The 21,091-nt window shown below is 59.1% G+C and overlaps 1 protein-coding gene across 1 annotated transcript in view; it reads right to left on the bottom strand.

Moving 5' to 3' along the window:
- Positions 1-21,091, bottom strand: part of LPCAT1 (lysophosphatidylcholine acyltransferase 1) — a 45,441-nt gene that overhangs the window by 17,964 nt on the left and 6,386 nt on the right. The window contains exons 2-3 of the mRNA XM_045808000.2: positions 11,152-11,294; positions 4,885-5,099 (exon numbers count right to left, since the gene is read on the bottom strand). Coding sequence (XP_045663956.1) covers positions 4,885-5,099; positions 11,152-11,294 — 358 coding nt within the window. The remainder of the gene's footprint in view (positions 1-4,884; positions 5,100-11,151; positions 11,295-21,091) is intronic.

Genomic DNA, 21,091 nt, shown 5'->3' with positions numbered 1-21,091 from the left:
GGCTTCCACCCCACCAGCCTGTTGCGGCCAGACCTGTCTCCCTCGAAGACACAGGCTACGTGCTGACCCCAGGTACCCAGGACTGTGATTTTACGTGGAAATCGGGCGCCTGCAGACGCAATCCAGTTAAGATGACGTGGTACTGGCGTAGAGTGGGCCCCGACCCATGCCCAGCATCCTCTTAAGGAGGGGGAGACACGGACATGCACGCAGGGAGAAGTCCACAGGACAGCAGAGGCCAAGACTGGAGGGATGTGACCATAGCCACGGGACACCAGGGACGGTGGAGAAGCGCCAGAGGCCACGGAGGCCTGGCATGGCCTCCCCCTCAGAAGCTGCCCTGCTCACACCTTGATTCTGGACTTCCGGCCCCCAGGACAGTGAGAGAATCAGTGTCTGTTGTCTTCAGCTGCCCAGCGTGAGGCCCTCTGTCGGGGGCGCCCCAGGACACTCACATGGCTGCAGCCCTAACCAGCTCGGCACAGGGGGCCCACGGCCCTGCTGGGGTGGCAGGTCAGTGCTCCCGCGACCAGAGCTGAACCAGCACGCGGGTTCTCTCGAAAGAGGATCTGAAGGTGGGGAGCCCTTCTTAGAAGAGAAACCCCAAACTGACACGACAACCGTCCTCAGGAAGGGTGTCCTCTCCTGGGAAGGACAAGTGGGCGGCCGCGGCAGCCGGGCATCCCCGTGGCGGTGAGACACGTCCCCGCTGGGCCCAGCAGCAGCTTCGGACTTCTGCTCTGAGAGTTCTAACTACTCGTAAGCAGTAACGTGTTGTGACTCTTCTTTCTGAGGGGTTTTCCAAAAGGCAAAGAGAAAATTCATTTAACAAAAAAAGAAGAAAATTCTATCTAGTCACGTCCACAGGACTCAAAAACTAAGCTACATGTGGGTCTCAGTGATGTTTTCTTCTGGCATCTAGAAACTTCTTTCCCCGTTCCATCGTTCTCGCCAATTCCTCCTGACTGCTGGGAGTGACACGTGGGGACAGGGCCAAGGGGATCCCCGCAGGACAGGACAACGGGGAAGCCGCCCAGCTTCCTACTGTCCAGCCAGCTCTGTGCTGACTTCCCTGTGGCGGGAGAGAAGGGCTGCAGGCTGGCCGCCTCACTGAACAGGGCCGGGCTTCCCAAGTTCCCCTTTCTGGTGACAATGGAGGAGGACGGCTCTTCGTGACTCGCGGACAAGCCTGAGGCAGAAGGCAGAGGTGCGCAGCAGCTCTCTGGGCTCCGAGGATGACGGGGCTTCCTTCTCTGAGTGAATCTCAGACTCCACTCTTCCTGTGGACCCCAGGTGAATCCCCACACTGGAGAGCCCATAACTGGACGGCTTGCTTCTGAGGACAGGGGAAATGTGGCTGCTTGTCGAGTAAGCCGCATGCGGTGCTGGCAACAAGGACCGGGGCCGCCGTTCTGCCAGAAGACCGTGAGGCGTCTGTGGGGACTCTGAGACCACGCACCAGACCTCCTATGGTTTGTGACCTGCCAGGCGCCCGTATAAAGGACACTGAAAATAACCTGACAACAATAACGAGAAAAATCACTGAGCTGACCACTCTCACTGGTATTTATGGATCTGAAGGTGAAAATATTTTGAATATTTCTAACTTTCGTCTGTCTTCACCAAAGTTGTGAGTTGTCAAAGGCTCCAAAAACATTGTGCTTTAAACAAGTCCGAGAGGAACCAGAAGGCACGGCCAGCGAGCCCCCCCCCCCCCCCCCCCCCCCCGCAGCGTGCCGCACGCAGGCATCCAGGTTTCCGGCAGGGGTGTGTTCCGGGTCATGCACGATGGGAGGCACCCTCACCTGCATTCCTGGGGGAGCGTCCCGTGGGTTCTAGTTAAAATCTACAATAAATGGGTCCGTCACTACTCCTTCACTCTTCTTTCTGTGATCCCTGACAAGACTGGGAATGCAGTCTACGTGAAGGACCCCCGCACACAGAGGACATGCTGGTGGCCCTGCCTCCTGACACCCCGAGGTCGAGGCCAGTGGCAGGGGGCATGGCGTTCAGCTCACCTGCCGCCCCCAGCACATTCAGCCGATGGAGCTGGCTTCAGAACCCTGACCTTGGGATGCGGGTGACCAGGTACGACAGTGCATGACCCTAACTCACGACCTGAGCCCTCAGTGAAGGCCAGGCTTCGAGAAGGCTTGTGTCATCTGTATGCGAATGAGGGGGCAATGACACGGCCCCCAGGTCCCAGAACTTCCCCAGAATGCTGACGTTCCACAGCCTGAAGTGTAAAGCTGGAAAGAAGAAATCGGAACAAAACTGCAGAATTGAAATAGCTTCCCGGTCCTTCCCCTGTGGCCACACTGCTTTATACTTGGGGGCCTGTGAGGACCTTTCAGCATTCTTCATGTGGAATGCGTATTTGCGAACTCCTGGAGTCTCTGCCTGGCTGTCAGAACATTCTCAGCTGACCCCACTTTCCAGGCACATGACACATAACCCTATACTTGGATAACCGGGCTCACAACTACTGGCCCGACACGCCATGGCCAGGTAAGTACCGGCACGCGCTCCTGCAGGAAGTCCCACAAGACGAGGGCCGTCCCGCCTGCTCGCCGGAGCGATGCCTCCATTTTACTTTTGCTCTGTAACCACCAGCCCTGGAAGCACCTTGGCTGAGACCCTTATGTCTAAACGGAGGACCTGTGTCACCATTCCCAGGGGCAAGACCACAGAGGGTCCCAACTGCTCAGCCCCCCTGCTTTCCACCATGCAGCACACACGAGACGGCAGCCGTCTGCAGCCCAGAAGAACTTCTCACCAGAACCCCACCCTGCTGGCCCCTGACCTCGGACTTCCAGCCTCCAGGAGCGTGAGAAGTAAGTGTCTGTTGTTTAGAAGCCACCAGTCTGCAGGGCTTTGTCTGAGCAGATAGGCCCTGACCCGCAAGCAAGTAAAGGCTGGTTAGCATGTATTCTGCCAAAGGCACACAACATATTAGACCCTCTCAGAACGTCCCACGTACTAGAAAGACAACCTAAATGTACACGATGTTCTTCCGTAACAGTCAGCTGAACACTAACACGAGCTAGGAAACTCAGAGGAGGTGGCCCGAGTGAGGACCCTCCGCCCCCGCAGCTCTGGCCCCAGCACCACGTGCCTCCAGCACCACGTGCCTCCCGCCCAGACCAGCCCCGTTCCAGCTCCGGACTCCACCCGGACACGCTCAGCATAACACGCCCGTGGTCTAAATGCGGAGAAGTGGACACAGGAGAGCGACAGTGGGGTGGCCCCCACCCCCAGGAGCAGCCTGGAGGAAGCAGGACTGGGTTGGCGATCCCTGCGGCAGAATCCAGGGGGGTGAGAACCAGGAGCAGGTGGGGCCGGCCCTGCAGGGCACCTGGACAGCTCTGGCATGGGCCCGGCCGGGAGGAGGAAGGTGCTTTCGTCTGTAAAGTGACTGCCCTGCATTCCCTGCAGTTCCCACGGTAACAGTGCAGTGAGCCCTGAAAAGATGTGTCCACACCCTAACACCTAGGACGTGTGACTGAAACTCATTTGGGAAAGCAGTCTTTGCAGGTGTGATTAGTCACACACCTGGAGATGAGACTACCCTGGACTATCCGAGGACAAGTGTGTGTGTGTAGGAGACACACAGGGACACACCCATGGGGGAGGCCAGCGAGGAGGGAGGCAGGGGTGGGAAGGATGCAGCCATGAGTCCAGGACTACCCGGACGCCAGGAGCTGGAAGAGGCAGGAAGGACTTCCCCGAAAGCGTCCGGAAGGAGCGAGGCTTTGCACACTGTGACCTTGGACTTCTGGCTCCAGAACTGTGGGAGTCTAAGTTTCTGCTCTTCTAAGCCACCAGCTGGGTCACTGTCACGTGGCCGAGGGACACCTGCACACCTGAGCTTTTGGTCCCATAACGAGCGCACGGGGACACAGACGCTTCTGGGACTGGGATACAGGCCCAAGCTTGAGCAGGCACTTGGACACATGATGTCTGCCGGCACTTGTGTGTGAACCAAAAATAAAACCCACAACAGCTAATGTTACAGAGGAAACCACAACAAGGAAAAAGAAGAGACTCAAGGACAAGTGCCTATTTCATGTGGGTGTGACCTGCACTGACCAGCAGGATGGGGGGGGACGGAGGACACTCGCCCACTGCCTGGGGAGGGGGGACGCACTCACTCCCAGCAGGATGGGGGGTCTTGCTCACTCCCAGCAGGATGGGGGGACTCACTCACTCCCAGTGGGGGGCGGGTCTCACTCACTCCTAGGGGGGTCTCACTCACTCCCAGCAGGATGGGGGGTCTCAGTCACTCCCAGTGGGGGGGGTCTCACTCACTCCCGGGTGGGGGGGGTCTCGCTCACTCCCAGTGGGGGGGGTCTCGCTCACTCCCGGGTGAGGGGGTCTCGCTCATTCCCAGTGGGGGGGGGGGTCTCACTCACTCCCGGGTGGGGGGGTCTCGCTCACTCCTGGGTTGGGGGGGTCTCACTCCCAGTGGGGGGGGGGGTCTCACTCACTCCCGGGTTGGGGGGGGGGTCTCACTCCCAGTGAGGGGGTCTCACTCACTCCCGGGTGGGGGGGTCCTCGCTCACTCCCGGGTGGGGGGGTCTCGCTCATTCCCAGTGGGGGGGGGGTCTCACTCACTCCCGGGTGGGGGGTCTCGCTCACTCCCAGGTGGGGGGGTCTCGCTCCCAGTGGGGGGGTCTTGCTCACTCCTGGGTTGGGGAGTCTCACTCCCAGTGGGGGGGGGGTCTCACTCACTCCCGGGTTGGGGGGGTCTCGCTCACTCCCAGTGGGGGGGGGTCTCGCTCACTCCCGGATGGGGGGTCTCACTCACTCCCGGGTGGGGGGGTCCTCGCTCACTCCCGGGTGGGGGGGGTCTCGCTCACTCCCAGTGGGGGGGGTCTCACTCACTTCCCCATATCGGGATGTCTCTGCTCTCTGCCTTCATCACGATGGAGGACATCGTCAGGGTGACGGCGATGGCATCGAAGTAGGAGGAGTGTGGAGCCAGGGTGAGGATGGAGGCCTCAGGCGGCGAGGCCTGCTGCCCCTTCATGACCACCCAGTGGAAGCCGCCGGAAAACCACATGGTGCGCATGATGGCCTTGAGCAGGAAGTCCACGACCCTGCAGAGGAAGGTGCTGCGGTTACATGGGGCCAAAGCAGGGTGTCACGGGCTCATCTCGCTAGCGAGACGCTGACCGCATGGACACGGATACTAGAAGCTCGGTGCTGACCTCTGGCCAGTTATCCAGGGCGCGCTCCAGGCCCCTCCAAACCTGGTGACAGCGCTTACTGCGTCGTCTGGAGGAGATAAGACACTACTAAACGTGGAGCGGGATGCCTTTTTACCAATTTATCCACGAAAATGCAAGTCCTGCCTCTGCTCCGTGACAGCAGCACGAAGACCACACGGACTCCTGAACGCGGTAAGCAGAGCACGGACGCGGGACGTTCACGCCACTGGGACTGTCAGTGCTGGAAGGCTGTTTGTTAGCATGAATGAAAAAACCCACCAAGACACCTAAAATGCAGTTAACATTAGCAGTGACGTTGGGGTGAGACCAGGAGCAGAGGTCTGCAGCGAGCCAGTCCATCCCCTGCCCCCAGGCTCCTGAGTCAGAGGCCACGTTACTAAAGCCTCTTCCAATGAAACTAGACGGATGATAAACATGGAAAACAAAATAACCATCAGCCCAGATGAACTGAACTTGCTTCCTATTTGTTTTTTAAACATACGAGAATTTAGGCATTTAAATCTGCACATCCCTGTGACGGACGAGACGAGGATGCACATCACTGAAACCGCACGGAGGCGAGAGGCTCGGTGTGCGAGTGACCACGGGCACCGCAGTCCCAGGGAGAAGGGGTCATCCCCGTGAGGAGCCACGTCGCACGTGGCTGCGGGGTTATGCAGGTCATCAGACTGCACAACACAAACATAAGAGCCTGAAACCTCCTTGGACTGACCCCCAATGCGCTTAAAAACCCTCTCAAGAGAATTCTGGAAGACGAGGCCCAACAGCACTAAGCAGGAGCCAGTCCCAAGGTGGGTACGGCGCCCCTCACAGAGCCACCTTGAGAAGGCCCTTGTGTGGACGGTGAACAGGGAGGGTGTGGCTGTAGGCCGAGATGCTGGGGCCAGGCTTTGACGCCCCGTCTCCAGACCCGGGCAGGACCACAGGTATGCAGTTTTCGTCGTTTGTCCAATGGCGTATTTTTAGACACGCCTGTCCGCATGCAGGCTACTTTTCATAAGAACACAGACAAACATAAAAGCCAAGAGAGAGCCACTGACACCCAAAGAGGAAGAAATGAGGCTTCGTGCAGCGGGACCGAGAGCCAGTCCCGGGAAGTCAGATTCAGAGGAAGGCAGAAGAGGGACCTGCTGGGAACTGGGGACCAAATCCTGACCTGTCTGCCAGAGACACCCCCGCCCCCCCCCCCCCCCGGTCAGCACTAAACAGAACTAACCATTCCTGCAAGATCTCGGAGGCATTCCAGCCCCAGTGAGATCATGCACCGGGCAGAGCCAGGCTGCGGGTGTGGAGGCCGGCCTCGGAGCAAAGCCCCACGCACAGCAGCACCATGTGACGCCTCCTGCCCACGGTGACGGCCGCCAGACAAGCCTGAGGTGCCCGCAGAGCGATTCCCAGCACAGTGAATCGGGAGACAGATCTCCAGGCATGAGGGCAGGGACCTCCGTTCATCGCCCGGGGGGGCACCCCAGAACCTGAGACGCGAGCAGAACCAGCCACGTGGCAGAGCGGAGACTGTGAGTGAGGAGACACGTGGTGGCAGGCATCAGAAGAGAGGCTGGGGGCCCACTCTCTCTCAGGCTGTCATGGAATCCAGGACAGGGCATGGTGAAAGCAGCAGAGAACAAGAGAACACCCTCGGAAATCCAGCATCTCACTTCCCCGGGAAGCTGGAGGATGAGAAGAAGTCTCCGGAACATGCCAGAGAAAAAGGACAGCACTAGTCAGCAGGGGAACAGGTTCTCAGGGTTGAAGACAGACGGCTCTTCAGCACCACGTCAGAGAGCAGAGTGAGGTTAAGACAAAACGACAGACTCCTGCAATTTCCGTTGAGGATTTTTCAAATTCCCGAGGACAGAGAAAAGAGCCCAAAACTCACAGAGAGGAACAAGCAGGCTCCTCGAGCGCCACAGGAGCCGGCAGCTTCGCGGCTCTGGGGCCGTGAGACCTGGAACCCGTACTGTCTGCCCGGACCAGCTCCCCATCGACATTGAGGGGAGAAACAAGACACTTTCAGACATGAAACGCGCCTGAGTTTCTCCAGCTTGTCCTCTTTCTGAGACAAACCTACACTCCAGGAAATCTTGGAGGAAAAAATGAGAAAAAAGAAAGAAAAACCCCAAACCAGGCCCAGGAGATAGATCATGCCCAGAAGATTTGCAGGAAGGCACTGCACCGGGCAGAAGAGTGACCTGAGGGCAGCCGGGGGCTCCTGGGCTCTCTGGGAGGAGCGCATAATCCCAGCAAGGCGGCGAGACCGCAAGCGGGCAGGATTGTAAGGCTGTGCTCAGGGCTCATTATTCTGCAGTAACGGGCAAAACAGGAGTCTGACTGTAATTGGAAATCAGGGTTAAGGAGGTCGTGAGGGTGGGGCTCTGATGCGAGGAGCCTGGTGTCCTGGTAGGAGGGAGACCAGAGCTCTCCGCCAGGGGAGGACAGCGACGGGGCACGGTCTGCAGGCCAGGAACCCGGTCTGCCGGCACACGGATTCCCGACTCCCAGCCTCCAGAACCTTCTGCTGTGGAGACCCCCAGTCTGTGGCACGTGGTCAGTGGTCGGAGCTACGACACCCTCTAACCACGTGAGCTGGCCGCAGGGCAGCACCCAGAGGGCACTCTCGGCCTGCCGGTCAGGTTTTGCAAGAAGATGCTCTGGTTTTTACACAATTTTGTGGTTCGAAAGTCACTTTGAGTAAGTGTCTTTTGTGAAATTACGCCATTCCTCTTTTCACTGAAAACTCAAAGCTTGTATTTTAGGAAGTCTGAACGACACTAACTTATGTTCAGCAAAGATCCTCCCTGATGGGACACTGATCTACGTAAACCCGCACACGTCTGCACAGCGGAACGACGCGCCTCCCAGCTGACTCCGCGAGGATTCTTCCCTACAAGGCTGTGTACTTTGAAACCTGTTGCTTCAAAACCCACTTCCCCCTAACTTCCGAGTCCCCACATCAGGCATTTTGTCACTGAGTTCCCCTTTAAGGAGTTCAGTGTTGACTGTTCTTTGTTTCCCCAAGAGCACCAGACCCAGCGCAGGGCTGTGCCTAGAGTGACTGAAAAATACTGCTGCGCGGAGACCTCGAGGGCTGTGTATGGCCTGCACACCCGCACATTCACGCACACACCCACACGTGCACGCATGCAGACATGTGCATATACACATATGCATGCTTACCCACATGCAGATACCTCTGCACATGTACATACATACACACGCCCCACTGATACACGCATGCGCACACATGCATGTAAACACACATATACACACACATGCACACACATGCTCACACACATGTGCATACACATTCACATACGCACGATGCTCAGACACACATGCACACACGCTGGCACAATACACACACGTGCACACGGTGCGGTGCGGTCTCCATACACACAGGCGCCCAGAGCTCTCACGGAACCTCAGATGTGTCTACGACGTGTCGTGAGGGCCTCCTGTCAGGCACACTCTATGGGCGCAGGAGGCGCCTGGGACGCACTGCTGCAGGCGGTAGTCAGCTGTGGCCCCGTATCCTCCAAGGAGCCCAGCGGAGCCACACGGAGCCGCGTGGAGGTGGAACCGGCCACGGAGAACGGCCCAGAGCCCCGCCCTTGGAAGAGACAGAATCGGAGGCGGGCGAGTGAACTGGGGAGGAGGAGCCCCGCCCAAGGAGAGCGGAAACGAGGACTTCAGACAAGACGTGCCCAGAGATAGCACTACCCTACCACTCAAGCCCCAAACTCTCCGTCTCATCACTCGTAATTTGTCAAAAACTCTAAAACCTCTGCTCTCTAGCTGCGGATCCACAACCTAGCAAACTGAACTTCCGACTCCTATCCGGTCTAGACTGATTCTAAAGCTTTTTTTTTTTTTTTTTTTTTAAAGATTTTATTTATTTATGTGACAGAGAGACAGCCAGCGAGAGAGGAAACACAGCAGCGGGAGTGGGAGAGGAAGAAGCAGGCTCCCAGCGGAGGAGCCCGATGTGGGACTCGATCCCGGAACGCCGGGATCACGCCCTGAGCCGAAGGCAGACGCTTAACGACTGCGCTACCCAGGCGCCCCTGGTCTAGACTGATTCTGTTTGATCATGTATCTGATACCAGATTCATATTTTAGGGTTAAAACATTTAATAAAAACCCCCAAGGTAAAGCAAGCTCTTCAAAGAGAATTAAGAAATCCAAACAGGCAGAATGAGCACTGGATAGCCAGTGATGACCCTGGTGCCAGGTGACCGCAGCCAACAGGACGGCAAGCAGCCCTCCCTCCCCACCCCTACACTCTCTCCCTCCCTCCCCCCACTCCTCCATTCCCTCCCTCCCTCTTTGCCCCTACACTCCTTCCCTCCTCCTACACTCCCCCTCCCCCCCCACACTCACTCCCTCCCCCTCACCCCTACAATCACTCCCTCACTCCCTTCCCCCCTCATTCCGGACCCATGTCCTAGCACCCCGGGGGCAGACGCTGCACTGGGGCTGGAATGGGAAGGGATCATGGCCTGCCTTGGGTCTCCAGGAAGGACTGTGGTTCACTTGACTCTGACAATGGTCTACACCATGAATACCATAAGGAACGTACATGGAGACCCCATGTGAGGGGTCCCCCGGTCAGCTGGACCGTCCCCAAGCACAGCCACGCCACACTCCTCACCGACTCAGCAAACCTGTGAATCGAAATTCGCGGTCTTTGCCATGTATGTCACTGTCGTGCGTGCCCACAGCAGGTGCACGTCGGGAGAACCAACCCTGAGGACATGTGCCAGCTCCCACCTGCCTCCCGCGGGCATCGTGTTCCTGTCTGTCAGACACTTCCTAGGGGAAGGAGGACTGAGCTGATTGCTGGGCCCGTGAAGGGCCAGGAGCAAACAGTTTAGGCTCTGTGGGCCGCACAGCACAGCCTCTGCTTCCGTGAAGGTGTCCTGGATGGGGTTTAAATGAGCAGGTGTGGCTCAGTTCCAGTAAAACTGTGTTTATAAAACCAGGCAGCAGCTGGATCTGGCCCACGTTTAGGGAACCCCTGTGCTAGGCTGATATTTCTGTTTCTGCATCAAGTGTTCGAGGACCCGAGGGGTTGACGAGAGGTGTTAAGGTGTGGATGACTGGCAGCACTCTGGGCTTGCAACAGAAACGGCGACTTCTAAGACGCCAGAGACACTTACTGAAGCCTTTATACCCGGCGTTCTCATTTACTGATGGTGTGCACTTTAAGAACAGCTTTAGGGGTAAACAAGAAAATATTCTGATTTACTTTTTTGAGGTCCACGTTGGGCCTTTAGTTAAGACGTATTCAAACATGGGGCACCTGGGTGACTCAGTCAGTGGAGCGTCTGTCTTTGCAGTTTGGCTTAGGTCGTGATCTCAGGGTGCCGGGATGGAGCCCCGCATCCAGCTATGCACGCAGCGGGGAGACTGCTTGGGGCTCTCTCGCGCTCTGCCCCTCTCCCTGCTTGCACAAATGTGCGCGCAATCACGCTCGCTCCCTCTAAAATAAATAAATCTTGAAGAAAGAGATGTACTCAAAACACGTCCACCTACAGATGGCTTGCTTCATTAATATCCAAAAAGTAAACACAAGGGAACTTCAAGGTCTACGAAGCAAGGGGGACACTTGACCAGCAGAGACCAGACCAGCACACGGGACAGATGTTGGCTGAGACGCAGCCTTGCGGGGCTGGGCCCTTGGAAACACGCTGGGGAGCCTCTGTGCTGAGGGCACACCAACAGCGGCCACGTGGCTTGCAGGACCCTGGAAGACCCCTCAGAGCAGGACGGGGGCAGGGGTGCGCCAGGGAATAGAACCGGCCACCCCCAGAGAGGGAGGAGCCACGCGGCTGGCAGCGTCCTGGACGGAAGAAGCTGTGGGAAGGAGGAAGGGGCTCTGGGACCCCGCCGTCAGAGCACCTGCCCTCCAGTGACTTACTTGCGCCATGTGGCCGGGGGCTGCTCGGGCTCCTGGTCTGAGGATCCCAGCGTCGCGAAGAACGTGAAGGGCCAGGCGAGCAGCATCATGGTGACAATGAGCAGTAGCCGGATGGGGAAGAGCGTCAGCGTCATGAACACAATCTGGAAAGAGAGGTGACGTCGTTCTGGAATCTGTCACCAGGGTCTGGTCCTTCGGACTCTGTGTGCGGAGCCAGGCCTGGGCCCCAGGGGCTGCCCTCACACGGTGGTGGGGCACGTGGCCAGGTGTCCTGCCGAGGCTCTCAGACTGTGCTGCTGGGCCCCTTCCCACTCCGGCCTCAAGTCCCCCGTGTGGGAATGGCAAACAGACAGTGGAGCTTACCCTGATCCTGGCGCCCTGCAGCCCCACATCCGGGCCCCTCTCCAGCCAGGCCCAGCACACGCGCCCCGCTCTTCTTAGCCTCCGAGTCCCAGCCCAACACGGGGATGCCTTTGCAGGGCTGAGCGGCCATGCAGGGAGGCCGCAGGTACGGAGCTGGCCAGATGGACTGTGGGCCACAAGGAAGACCAGGGACTCCAGGAGACTCTCCAGCCCCAGGGAGTCATGGGCTGGAGCCCAGCCGACAGCAGGGTGCAGCCAGCCCGCCTTCAAACAAGCAGCACTGGGGGGCATCACATGCCCCCCCCCATGGGTCTGGTTGGGATGATGCCAGGGGAGGGGCTCTGTGGGGACAGGCAGGCCCTACAGTGAGGGGGGAGAGCAGCAAACATGGGGTGGGGGCAGGGACGGACATGTGGGACTCTCCGGAGGGGCCAGGTCAGGGAGCATCATGGCGGACGGACAGCTCTGTCTGAAAGCAAGGACTCCTATGCAGGAAGCCACCTCTGGTTTTCACCTGGGGGCACACGCCCAGGAGTGGTGCATTCTGAGCGTAATGAGCGGGGGAGGAATGACAAAACTTAGAACTTCCAAGGGATTTAGGATCAATAGATGCAATTTATAACTATTTGCAATAATACACACTTCAGATACGTAGGTTTTGGTGCAGAGAGGACAGAAAAGACATGCCAAGAGAAGGTGCGCGGTGATGTCTGCCAGCTGCTTGGCTGACCCAGGACAAAGGGCCCCACGGCCACTCACCTGGCGGGGTCCCCGTTACCTGCACCTGAGCCGTGCTGACCGGCCCCACAGACCCTTCACGGATTCTCCTGAGTCCTCTATGAAGACCGGCACTGCCCAACAGGCATACAGTGCAAGCCGTGTAGGTAATTCTAAATCGTCTAGCGGCCACGTGTAACACATGAAAGGGGATGAAATCAATGTAATATAGTTTACTCGTATATCTGAAATACTATCATTTCAGTGTGGACTCAATACAAACATTATGAACGAGATATTTCACACTTTTTCATGACGTCTTGAAAATCCAGGGTTCATTTGACACTGCGGCTCATCTTGAGTCCCAACCGCCCCATGGGGCTGGCGGCCGGCTGTGCACCGTGCGGACCTGCGTCACCACAGGGCCGGTGGGTCAGGGCAAGCTTGGCGCGGCCCCTGTGCTGGCCTCCTCCCCCCCCTCGCCCCCAGTCCGGGGGTGACGTTGGCGACAATGTTTCCTATCAAGCGGGGGCTTCCTCGAAGTGTAGCAAATGTTCCCCGCTGATGAGAACGTACCTCCCCACCCGTTTTTTGTGAGTCGCGTCTGCTTTAAGTCGTGAACGCGCTGAATGTCACCGCCGTCCTTCCTGCTCCCTCAGCCCGCGGACAGGGCAGCCATGGCGTTTCTAACCTGAAAACCTCGGTCATGGTGCCGGCCGCTACCCGCTGGGCCACCTTCTCTCGAGCTGCTCGAGTTTGCGTCCGGGAAAGTCAGGGGCCCTCCGGGCGGGCCCTGCGGGGACGTCCACACGCTGGCGAGCCAGCTCCTAGGGGAGCTTCTACAAAGATGTATGTATCTAATGCTGGGGGTTTTCTGCTTTTTTTTACTGTCTATCTAGATTTTCTACATTCGCTTGAATTCGTTTCAGGGGTTTTGTCGAAGGAAATCCTCTCTGAAAGTCTCAGCAGATTTCTCCCCAATTACTTCCCCACCGGGTGTTTTCAAGAGAACTTGAATGAAGCTGCCCCTTGCGTTCTGCCGCGTGTCTATGACAACCCTGCCCTGCCCCGCTGTGTATTTACTATTATTTGTGCCTCTAAAACTTTCCAGCCTACGTTGACAGATATTCTTCTAGTTTATTAATGTGTTTATTGAGCCGGTTTTGGACGTATTTACTGTCTCTACTGTGACCAGTCGGTCATATTAATTTTAGCTTCTACAGACTCTTTCTGAGTCAACTCCAATGTCCCTCTGAACTTCCTGAGGTGAAAGCCCCGGTGTTATTTTCAGAAGTGCCCTCTTTCTCAACAGTCACGCCGAGAACACGCAGCTTTCTCGAAGTACCATCTACCCCCACAGTTAAGTTACCGGAAGGCTGAGTGTTCGCTGCCATCGACGGCCGCTGCCTGTGAAGCATGCTAACGGAACGTCTCAGAACGTCCGTCCCATGCGGCAGGTGCAGCGCAAAGCCGCTGGCTCACCGGCGTGCTCTCCTACCGCGCACCCACTCTGCAGCCAGCTCCCATTCCCACATGTCCGTGCGGCAGAGCGTACCGCACGGGGCTCCGGGAGAGCACGCGGCTTCCACCCCCAGCCCATGCATCTCCGAACCGCAGACCAGGACGGGGCTCCGAGCGGCCCCAGGGAAGCGGTGCCGGGGAAGTGTGACCCGAACCTGCCCAGTGCCCCGGGTCAAGGCACACACAGCTGCTCTTTACGTGGCTTAGTTAACCTACATTCCCGCAAGTAGGCCAGCAGCCACGGGGTTCACTTGGCCATTCCACATGGGACACAGCACGTGGCCAGCACTGACCCTCAGATGATGTGCTCACATGCCCGCTTTGACACGCACCCGAGAAGACACAATCTGGTTTCCGAGCTTCACAGCCAGCGGGGAGAGGACATGTGAGTGACCATCACACACTCGGACCCTCCGTAAACAGACAAGCCTCCCACGAGGCGATGAGTGGGCAGGTGGAACGGAACGTGGTCTGAGTCACAGACCTCCAGTGAACCGCAGTGCCTCGGCCTGAAGGACAGGGCAGGACGTGGCTCCCCAGGTACCAACTGACGGGGCACTGTGTGAGCTGCTTGGGGAAGGCAAGCACCCTCGGGAGCCCACGGGGTGCAGGGGGACCTGCCTGGGCTGCTCTCTGGGGCCCCAGGACTCTGCCTTCACCTGGCCCAACCAGAGGGCCCACATATTTCCGCCAGGCTCAGCCCTGCCCCAGAGGAGGGGAAACTGTCCCCAGGAGGGACAGGACTTGGACGGCTTCATGCAGCCCCCTCCAGAACCTTCTGTGGGCTCTGACCACTTGTCCTGAGCTCTAGGCTGCCCCCTGGTTGGATCCTCCTATTCTCCTGCACCTTCTGGCCCACTTGTCTTCACAGGCTCTGTCGCCTGTGTCCACCCTGGCCCGGCCACTGGCCTCCTGGCAGCCTTGCCACCCACCATGCCCTGTGCAAATGGGCCCAGTGTCTCAGTCTGTCTGAGCAGACTCAGTGTTTGCAGCCACAGGACGACAGCCAGCCAGCCACATCAGCCACGTGGACGTTCTCAAGTGGGCTAGGGCTGCGGAGAGACCACAATCACCAAAAAGACATTGGTAGAAAGTCCTGGCTGGACTGGAAAACAAAGGGCACAGAGCAGATGAAAGGGAGCAGTCGTGCCGTCTCCAGGCCGTTCTGCTGGGTGCCCACAAGGCGCTGTCATTAGCGGCCAGGCCGGAAATGGCGCCTCCTTCCCCGAGGCCACGGGCACCTCTGCTCCTCGGCCGGCCTGGAGGGCAAGCCCATGGAATTACAGAGCCCTAGGATCACAGTCCCTGGGGGAACATGCAGGGAGGCAGGGGGGCGCCCTGGGGAGAGGGCAGGGCTCCATTTCCCACAACCCAAGTAAGACCCAGCTCTGTGTGGGACACTTGACTCAGAACCCCCGGCTTGGGGGGAGGGGGACCGGGGACAGCCCCCAAAACCCACTCCCGCAGAAGCCCCTCTCAGAGCTGGGAGGTGGGTCAGCAGGCAGCAGGCAGGGATGGACGGACAGCGGCCCTGGGCGGGGGCAGGCAGGGGCAGGCGGGGGCAGGAGAGCAGGGGCCTTGGGGAGAGAATGCTGGCCTTGCTCCCAGGTGACGGCACCGGGTGGGGGCGGAGGAGGACAACGCAGCAGCATGGGGGGGGGAATGCTGCAGACAGAGCAGGAACAACTGGAAATACGGGACCTGCATCCCCTCTAAGGTCTGACGGATGCAGCCTGACTGCCCCTCTCAGCAGCCCAGTGACCCTCAAGAGCACCAGGTCAAATAAGCCGTGAGGTGCCCCCCCCCCACCCCCCTCGAGCTGAGGGTTTACAGCCCAGTTCTAGGAGGACCTGCATCCAGCCTCCCCGGCTGAGTGAGGTCACTCACGTTGGCCACGATACACTGTCCATCAGGAAGGGGTGTGCTGTGAACAGATGTGGACATACAAGCTCACAGAGCAGCCATTCTAACCTAGCACACTGCATCAAGAGCCCCGGTGAGCAGACCCCGGTGGGGACCCACCCAGGTGCAGGGGGGATGCCACGGCTGCCTGCGGGCTCTGAATGCCATTTCCTGCCCAAAGGAACCAGGACTCCTGGGTGAAGCCAATTCCAGGCCGGGGCGGAGAACGTGGAAGAGGAACCAGGACAGCGGGGTACAGCTAAAATCAGGAAGGCGGCAAAGGCTCCCGGACTTCGGAGCCCCCACGGCAGACAGCAATCTGAGCACCGATAAGATCAATGCACTGATGGGACCTTCACGTGCGCTGGCGCCCTGCGTCCATCACCCCGGGCGCACACACATCTGCACACACCCCACCTCACTGGTCGCCTTTGGAGGGACGCAGGCTCCTGGGGGTGATGCTGGCCCATGAGAGGACATCAGGCATCACACAGTTTGTCCCATGAGACTGTCCCTCGGGGCAGCCACGGGGGGCATCTGCGAGCGTTCCCCAGAGGCTCCCTAGAACCTTATCGCGCACGCACACCCAGGTGAGGGAGTGTGCGTGTGAGGCTGCGGGGCAGGCGGGGCTGATGCAGACACGCCCGGCTCAGCGCCTGTGCGGGGGCGCGGACTGTGCTGCTGGTGCTGGGCCGTGGCTGCTGGCCGTCCTCCTCGTGGGATGCAGATACACCCGGAGCATTTGTGGCTGAAATGGTGGAGTCTGGGCTTTGCGTCACAATCACTGGGGGTGGGAGGACAGTGGGTGTCCCTGAGACCAGAATGGCCATAAGCTGGTGATTGCTGAGACAGGGTGGTGGGCACAGGGCTCCTGCATTTTCTCTGCTTTGGTGTAAGGAGCTGAACTATGTGCCCCCCACCCCGGACCTCAGAATGTGGCTGTATTTGAACACAGGGCCTTTAAGAGGTGATTAAGGTAAAATTAGGTCACTGGAGTGGACCCTAATTCCATATGGCAGGTGTCCTAAGAAGAGATTAGCTTACAGACACACAGAGGGAGGCCTTTGCAACGGCTCCTGGAAGAGACGGCGTCTACATGCCAAGAGGAGGAGCTTGGAGAGCGGACTTCCAGCCTCCAGGACCAGGGCGAGGAGCGCCTGTTGCTCAAGCTGCCGGCCCACGGCGGCGTCACGCCCCAGCGGGCACACCGGTGCGTGTCCCCAACCCCCCGCGACAAGGTGTGTGAAAGACCACATTCACCAATCTGCAGTGAATTCACCTCGCATGCTGTCTGGAACTCCCTGCCAAAGACCCCTCTGGTCACAAGGCCCAGCTCAGACGCACCTGGCGGTCACTCCCTCCTCTCTGCCAAGGCCACTAACATCGTCCTCATGCAAGCTGTCCAAGCTCCTTGTGTTTCACAGCCAACACACACTGTCCACATGCTGTTTAAGAGACAAAGGCCCATGGAGCCATACGGGTGGCCAGCGTCTCCACCCACGCTGTCCCCCTGCCCAGCTGGGTCACTGGGACACGTGTCCTTGCTGGAGTGGACGGGCCAGCCCCGTACCTGGATGTCATACACCCCCGGAGCACACATGGGAGTGGCGCCATCCGAGGCCCCCAGCCGGCTGTGCGAGGTGCTGACACAGGGCCTGCGGGCAGGAGATGCACAGGGGAGCGCGAGGGTGTCGGCGTGACCGCTCTGACGGGAGAAGGGTCGGCAGCCTGACGGCACAGCGGCCGAGTCACAGTGCACAGCGGGCACCGGGCCGCGAGGCGCGTGCTGCCTCCACGGCACTCGGCACGGTAGCGGGCAGGCCACCGGCGGGGGGTTTCCAAAGCCGCTGTGCTTTCACTGTGGGAAAGAGTAATTATGGCCATTCCAACGGATATGGAAACACACTGACAAACACGCAGAAGAGAAACGCATTCCCCACGTGGTTAGAGAACACAGGAGCGCACACACTGGGGAGCACCTGCTGGCTGCGGATGGACGGAGGCGCGCACTCAGAGCCCAGGCCAGCGTCTGAAAACTACGCTCGCACGCGGGCGGCACTCCGTCCACCCTCAGTCGCCGCAAACCACTCCTGGGGGCTGCGGGCAGAGACGGATGACCGAGAACAAACGTGGACCGCCAGCCCCTGTGTGTTCCGTGGCCAGAGCTCCACGCCGTTGCCACGGGGAGGCTGAGTGCCGAGCCCCGAGTCCCCCCAGTGCTGGCAGAGGCCAGGTGCTCCTGAGACCGGAGCAAACATAGCTCAGGGCTGGCCACGGGGCCTGTCCTCCCCACGAGGCCGTGTGCCTGTCCACACCGCAGGGGACGACTCGGGTACAGCCCGCATGTGCACCTGGCCGGCTGGCAGGCCCCGGTCCAGCTCCCCACGGAGTGGCTTGCACAGGTGCTGCTGGTTGCAACAGAGCTGGATGTCACCCAGGGGCACCACCAGGGGCCAGCGAGCCAAAGGTCGCCTGTGTGACAGGTGCCAGCAGCCAGCTGGAGGGAGGAGCTTCAAGCTCCCTGGGGCAGGAGGACAGATCCCGAGGTGACCATTGCTCAGAGACAGAAGAGACAACAATAGGACTCCTATCGTCACATTGCTTAGGTTTTTTGAAAGGCAGGATTTTCCAGGACAGCTGGCAGCCTGGGTGAATGCACGGAGGGCGGACAATCGCTAAGGGGCGTGGGGCCCAGGGGCAGAAGCGAATAGGCCTGATTAGTGGGGGTGCTACACACACGGTAAACACGGGGGGCCCTGGAGGGACCCACGGGCACCCTGAGCCGACATCAAGGGTGCTCAGATCCCAAGTGGAAAGGACAAACGGTATTCTGACCTGTGGGTCTGCCCACGCCCACAAGGATGGGTTCCCGGGGCCGCGGAGGGGGAGTGCCAGACTTCTGGATTTCTAGCGCTCCCGGCCCAGCACCCAAAGCAGGGTGGAGCGGACCCACTGCCCACAGCTGAAGGAATGCCTCGGAGTCAAAGTTCCCGTAGGGCTGTGGTTCTAGGGATAACACGACCAAGAGAATCCACTACCCCCAATCAGTTAATCCACCCAGACAGTGCATGTGCCCCATGGCAGAGCAAGAGGCAGACGGGCAGCCTGGCAGCTCAGTGGGGGCCCGGGTCTGCGGGCAGGATGGGCTCATCTTCTGAAACAAGCCCGCACTGGGGCTCAGGGGTGGAGGGAGGGCGCCCTGGAAGGCCGGTCTGGGTCCCCCCAGGCTCTTCCCATGAGGAGACAAGCCTTGCGGATTCTGCAGAAAGACGGCCACATGAGGTAAACAGAGGGAAACTGCACCTGCGGAATCCACCTTTCTCTTTGGCCGTTACGTATTTAAAAATAAAGCAAGTTGTTTTTGAAAATCCTGAGAACAGACAGAATATTCTGAAACTGGGAAGCCACGGCCAGTGCCCCTCACTCAGCCCGGCTCGGGCAGGAAGGGGCTCCACAGAGCCACGTGCTGCTGATTCCTGCCACCTAGGCCACTTTCTCCCGACCCAGCGACCAACCAGACACATCGACTTGTCTTCTTTCTCAAGAACTTGGAAAAAGTACGGCAATCGTCACAGGAGCGCCATCGGCTGGCGTGACCCAGCCCTTTCCTGCCTCGGAGCCTGGGAAGGCGCTCCAAGAGCATCAGCTCCGGACCCAACACCTGGCAGGTGCAAACCCAGCAAACCAACCTAAGAAACCTTCTCCCCACTGCTCCCCCCATCAGCAAAACACCTTTCCCAAACACAGGGATGCAGACCGCACACGGCCTGGGATGTGGAGACAGCCTCCTAGCTGGAAAGTAGAGAGAAAGAGCCGTGTTCTCAACGGTGGCTGTGAGCGACACTGTCAAGTCACACACGGCTGCTCTCGAGAAAAAGGCTCCTTTCCACGAAGAGATGAAACACAGAGCGAGGCTAGAAATCCGGGGTGTGGACAGTGCGGGGAGGCGGGGACGGCTGCCGGGAGTAGGGCCACGTCTGCGGGGCAGGTCCATCTTCCCTGGGCACCCTGTGTTTCCAGAGTAGCTGGCCGCCTTCTGTGTCATTTGTCATTCTATTTAATCCTGTGTCCAATTCACATCGGACTCCCTCGTCTTTTTCTCACTAACGTGTGAACGTTGGTCTTCTTGCCCCTGGTCTTCAGCGGTCCCACACTCTGAAGTTGTGTGTCCACCTGTGTGGACCCTCTCCTGCCAGGACCACACTCACTGCTACATACAAGCTATTTCTTCTCAACTCTCCCACTCAAATCTAAAATTAAATACAGCGTTGCTACAACAGCTATTTTTTATTTTCAACCCGCAAGCAGCCCTGACTTCCCCAGCACGCCGGTCTCTCTGCTCAGATTTCGAATCCCGTCTTGGCACGTGTGCCCAGCCCGGAGTCTTGTGCAAAGGACAGCGTCTCTCAGGAACTCGCTCTGAGTTTACCGATCTGCCACGCAGCCCGACAGCACGGCCGTGTTCTACGGTAGAAACAGACCTCTGTGCAGCTCCTTACGGGATCAGAGCTGCCCCGCTCTAAGGCGACCCTACACGTACGCTCTGTAACCAAGGGAGCCACATCAGGACCCCCACCAACACCACACAGTCCTTCCTCACCTGCTTTTTAGCCAGCGTCCGAGGGTCCAGCGGGGTGGAGATCAGAGCCTGCCACTGGCTCGGGCCCAAGGCCAGTCCCGTCCCCCAGCACCGAGGGTTTCACGGGGCCGTGTTTGCAGGCCCCTGGCACAGGGTCACAACCACACGGTCAGTGGTCAGTGCAGAGGGCAGCTCAGGGCCCCCAGGAGAACGTAGCAGAGATCTCGGCACTGGGGGCATGAGGAGGCTGGGCAGGGCATGGCACTCAGTCCACGCTTAAGGGCATCAGACGAGCTAAGGAGACTCCGCGTGAGGGCCAGGGAAATGCGGCCTTAGGACATCAGGAGACACCTCCCAGGGCAGACAGACTCAGCGTCTCCAGGGAGAACCACCAGTAAGACACTGACCACCAGAGGCTGGGCCCCAAGGCAGGGAAGGGGCAGGGGTGTGAGGCAGCTGGAAGGGGCAGGCTTGGGGGCCGAGAGGAGGACTCCCGACTGCCCGCTGCACTCGTCACCGTCACCACGGCTCCTGCGGCAGCCGCCCTGGCTCCCCTGTAGGAACTCAGCCCTAGGAGCCCACGGCCGGCATGGGGGGACCCCGCTCCGCCCGAGCACCCAGAGCCCCTGGGCCCCTAACACTACAAACGCAGACTGCTCCCCCTGCCCAGCCAGTGTGGGCGTTCCCCAGTCCCTGCCCTCGCCACCGCCACCGGAGGGTTCAGGCTAGGGCACGGCCAACCAGTTGGGGCCTCGCACACAGCGCCCCCTGCAAGCCGCGTCGGAGAGGAAACTGAAGTTCACTGGGTCACTGAACACGTGCCAAGTGCTGATCACAAGCCAGAGCCAGCACTGCTCC

This window comes from Ursus americanus, chromosome 15 (assembly GCF_024610735.1).
Source record: "Ursus americanus isolate L20-20 chromosome 15, mUrsAme1.1.p, whole genome shotgun sequence".
In the NCBI taxonomy this organism is placed as follows: Eukaryota; Metazoa; Chordata; class Mammalia; order Carnivora; family Ursidae; genus Ursus; species Ursus americanus.
This window is presented reverse-complemented; position numbering and strand designations above follow the sequence as displayed.